This window comes from Bison bison, unplaced genomic scaffold (assembly GCF_000754665.1).
Source record: "Bison bison bison isolate TAMUID 2011002044 unplaced genomic scaffold, Bison_UMD1.0 scf7180017864259, whole genome shotgun sequence".
NCBI classification, from domain to species: domain Eukaryota; kingdom Metazoa; phylum Chordata; class Mammalia; order Artiodactyla; family Bovidae; genus Bison; species Bison bison.
In genome coordinates this window covers 3707145-3711773 of record NW_011494831.1, presented here as the reverse complement: position 1 = coordinate 3711773, position 4629 = coordinate 3707145, and the positions used below count along the sequence as shown (strand labels likewise).

The 4629-nt window shown below is 50.1% G+C and overlaps 1 protein-coding gene across 1 annotated transcript in view; it reads left to right on the top strand.

The window, feature by feature from the left end:
• RPAP1 (RNA polymerase II associated protein 1) overlaps positions 1–4629 on the top strand; it is a 24789-nt gene that overhangs the window by 9227 nt on the left and 10933 nt on the right. Inside the window, exons 4-10 of the mRNA XM_010848055.1 lie at positions 4–43; positions 316–464; positions 744–833; positions 1275–1395; positions 2238–2459; positions 3326–3505; positions 4499–4614. Of these exons, the coding sequence (XP_010846357.1) occupies positions 4–43; positions 316–464; positions 744–833; positions 1275–1395; positions 2238–2459; positions 3326–3505; positions 4499–4614 (918 nt within the window). The remainder of the gene's footprint in view (positions 1–3; positions 44–315; positions 465–743; positions 834–1274; positions 1396–2237; positions 2460–3325; positions 3506–4498; positions 4615–4629) is intronic.

The window sequence follows — 4629 nt, the reverse complement described above, 5'->3', positions numbered from 1 at the left end:
CAGCCTCCACTGCAGGATCATCGGGATGTGGTGATGCTAGACAGTGAGTGGCTGTGGGTATGCGGTTGAAAGGAGAGAGGTGCAACCTCAGGGTCTGTGGCTGGATTGCCCAGAACTGCGGAACTCTGTTGCTGCAGCCCCATTTTACGTATGAAGAAACTGAGTCTAGAGAGATTAAATACCCTACCCAAGGTGACATAGCTTGAGCCAGGGCCCCATAGCAGCTGCCTTTCTTTCTTTGGCTTCGCTCTAGCCCTCAGTCTCTTCCTGGGAAAATATGAGTAATCTCACATCTGGGTTTTTTTCTTTTCTTAGGTCTCCCAGATTTACCCCCAGCTTTGGTTCCTGCTCCCCCAAAGAGAGCCAGGCCCAGCCCTGGCCATCTCCTGCCTGAACATGAGGACCCTGAAGAGAGGCTGCACAGACACGATCAGCACATCACTGCTGTCTTGACTAAGATTATTGTGCGTCTCACCCTGGTTAAGTGGAGCAAGGCATCCTGGGGCAACAGGAATGTTGGGTGTGGGTGGTGAGCCTTACTGAGTAGAGAGTGATTCAGAAAGATGGGACTCCATCCCTCTGCAGTCAGGTTGGGGGCTGGTTTAGAATCACTGTGCCTTAAGAAAAGTGGGTTCATGACTCCTTAGGGTGAGGTTCTAGTCATACAGTACTAAGGTTAACGGGATAGCGTTGAGCTTGGAGATTTGTCTATATCTTTACTGCTTTGTACTTTTTTGCTGCAGGAACGAGATACAAGTTCAATGCCTGTGAATCTGCCTGTGTCCAGTGGCGTTGCTTTCCCTCCTGTATTCCATCGCTCACAGGGGAGACAGGTAAGCAGAGGTCACCTTAGATGGTGTTTAGGGGACAGTCATGTGAGCATCATAGTCCATCTTCCCCAGGTAGATAATCTTAATAGTGATAAACAATTCCATTGTTAAAACAGCACAGCACTAAGCACTTTATATGCATTACTTCATTTAGTCCTCATAACAGCCATATAATGTAGGCATCGTTATCTCTGTTTTTCAAATAAGAAAACTTATAGCTTGTCCTACACCACACATCTAATAGAAGAGCCAGAAGTCCACCCCAAGTCTGTCACACTTCAAAACTTGTGCTTCTATGGAGCCTTGCTTTTTCTGAGGACTAGGGTTGTGACCCTTGGAGATTAAGTAAGTCTCTTGTACCTCTTTGTTCCAGCAACATCAATAGGTTGAGAAGAGAATAGGGTAATGAGCATCTGTCACCTGGGTTTTCTTTTTGCCCTTTAGGGGAAGCCAGTGACAGCTGGTAAGAGAAGCATCTTTGCCCAGGAAATTGCAGCAAGGAGAGCATCTGGAGCCAAGGTCTCACCAGTTAGAGAAGTTGAATCTATCTTGGACCCACCAGAGAGTGAGTGGGGATTGAAGAGACTTGGTCTAAGCTTTTTTGTAATACAAATCATCGAGTCATCTCTGGATATTCATCTTTCCTGCTTCAAACCTGAAGTGCATTTGAGCCATCTAAAGAGGAGCTGTCCCATACTCTACTGAGAGTATTGAGTGTGGGCAGCTTGGGTCCATATCTGGGTCTTGGGTGCAGGCAGAGGACAGGTCATTACTTGACTATAGGAGAGAAAAAGGGGATAGAAATGTCTGGTGTGTGTGTGAGTGCATGTTAAGTTGCTTTAGTTGTGTCTGACTCTTTGTGACCCTGTGGACTGTAGCCCGCCAGGCTTCTCTATTCATGGGATTCTCCAGGCAAGAATATTGGAGTGGATTGCCATGCCCTCCTTCAGGGCATCTTCCCAACCCAGGGATCAAACCCAAGGCCTCCTGCATCTTCTGTACTGCAGGTGGATTCTTTACTGCTGAGCCATCGGGGAAGCCTGAAGTGTCTTTTAGAGGCTGTAAAATAAAGATGTAGGCCAAAATTCTTTAGGGATGCAAATTACTAGAGAAAAACTGGGGGCAGACCTCTAGAAGCAGACGTCTGCCTAGGCATCAGAGAAGCGTCAGTGGGATGTTTCTGAGGGAAACCTCATGTAAATCCAAGGGGGAAAATGAATACATCACCCCAAGCCAGGCCCAGAGTGCCTAGAGTCATGTGTCATATCCGGGGGGGGGGGGGGTCTCCACTCTGTGCCTGGGTAGACTCTGGGACCTCTCTCTGTCTCCAGAGCTAATGGGATTAGAGAAGAGGCCCAGGAATTCCAGTTGGAGTGAGGCAATGAACTAATCATATCCTTCTTGCAGGTGCTATGACCTGTGAGGCACTTACACCTAGGGAGTGGGGCAGCCAGCCTCCATGGAACAGCTACAGCTTCCAGGGACCCCATCTGGTGACAGGGAAGGGGCTCAAGAGCCAGGAGGCTGAGCAGGAAGCCCAGACCATCCATGAAGAAAACGTAGCGAGACTGCAAGCCCTGGCTCCGGAGGAGATCCTGCAGGAACAGCAGCGATTGCTGGCTCAGCTTGGTACGGGTACCGGCCTTTCCTGCCAAGACTGGGCCAGGAAGGGATTGCCATTTATTGAGGAAGGCTTACTGTGAGTGCTTTTCATTCTGTCCTCAAACTGTACCTGTGAGGCAGGTGGTGCTAACCTGATTTATTTAATGAAAAATAAAACTGAGGCTCAAAACTTTAAGAAATTCTCCTCCAGGTCACGCAGCCTGGTACCACATCCTGTTAAGGAACACGTATGTGATATAAATCCAGGTCTACCTGGTCTCATGAGTTGTGCTTTTAACCAGTAGATCATGTATACAGTACAGGTGTAGTGTGGTATACACTGTATTCTGGCTGTACTCTAGTACAGCTGCAGGGCACTCTGTTTTATGTGAATTATATGCTGTGCTGTATTACACCTCCCTCCTAGTTTTTGGACACCAAAACAGTAGTGTCAAGTCAATCTTATTCCAAACTATGTATCTAGCACTTACATAGAGCATAGCATATATTAGGTTTTTAGTGAATATTTATGCATAAGTAAATAAATAACTAAAAGTGAGAAACTAGTCCCCTAAATGCCTTCTTTTTGGCCCTAGTCAACATTGATTCATTTATTCTTTAGCCCCTTACTTTGGGCCTTGACCTGAAGCCAAGCACAGGGATGGGCAGAAAGGCCTGGACCAGAGGACTGTGAAAAATGGAGGGATAGGTGGGTAGGCAGGTTCCAGTGACAGATGTGGGTCACTGAGGCTGCAAGAGAGCCCAGGGGGCACATACCCTGGCTGGGAAGTGCCTTGGCACCCACACACAGGCCACATTCAGCAGGTTTGGTGTCTGTTGGAGGCTGGGAAGGGTATGCCTCCAACCACTCCCCTCTCCATGCTCTGTTCTAGATCCCAGCTTGGTTGCCTTCTTGAAATCTCACAGCCGTACCCGTGAGCAAGCAGAAGAGAAGGCCATAAGGGAGCAGAGACCAGGAAGACCCTCTGCTGAGGTCACTGGAAAGGAGGCCATTGCACCAACTTCTGCCAGTGTGCCCAGGCAGGAAAATGAGCTGGAGCCAGAAACCCCAGGTTTGGAGGAGGAGGGGACTTTGGAGGAATGAAAGCAAAGGAAAGTATTCCTTCTCCCTGGTCTGGCAGATGGGAAGAGAGAGAACCTTCTATGTCCTTGAACGTGTAATGCTAATCCTCATGCTTGGCTTGAAATCAGTCTTCATTTGCTCATGCATATATTCTTCCCGCACACACTTCCTGTGTTCCTGTCCTGTTAACTGCTCCTTCTCCCCCTTCCCCAGTAGGAGACAGCACAGTATGATGGCTGAATGGCCCCCTCCCCCACAGACCATCTGCCCCTTGCCTTTGCAATAGCTGCCCCAGCTCTGGCTCCATCCATCCCACGGTTCTCTCTGCCTCTGCTCTCTCTGATGGCAGGATGGTGGGAGAGGAAGGGTCTGATGCAGGTCTTGTGAACAGGCCAGGCCTGAAGCAGAAAGGCCAGTGGGAGCACTCATTTTCCAGGAACTGGATTGCTTTATTAGTGATTAACAAAAGAAGAATTGAATTTGGAGAGCCCTAGGAACCTCCTGCTCGGGGATGTGCTCCAGAACAGCTGAGCAAGTTGGGTGGGGCTTGGGTGGGGAGAGGAGGAGGCGGCAGCAGGTGTGGTCTCAGTGTCTTGCTCTGCTGAAGTGTGGCTGCCCACCCCCCACTGTCTCCGCTCCCCTGCTCCTTTGGAAGGTCAGTGCTAGAGTGGAGAACTGGGTTTCCCTGATATCTGTGGTCCTCCCTTCCTTGTTTGCCTCTCTCTCCTTTCTTCGTTATCTCCTCCTCTTCCTCTTTCCCCTCTCAGCACATCTTTGGGGTCAGCAAGGGGCTAGAGCCCAGGACAGGATGTCTGCCATAGTAATCATTCCAGGCCGTGGGCTGTGCCGTTAGCCACAGCTGAGGGCAGAGGCTGCCAGACCCTTGGGCAGAAGTGGATGTGGCAGCCGCTGGACACCGGGGACCCCAATGGATCAGCAAGCTGAGCCCCTTAGGGAAACTACTCTGCTCCCATCTCCCTAGCTCTGGCCTTGCCAGTGACTCCCCAGAAAGAATGGCTGCACATGGACACTGTGGAGCTGGAGAAGCTCCATTGGACCCAGGACCTGCCTCCACTCCGGCGGCAGCAGACGCAGGAGGTGAGGACGGCCCGC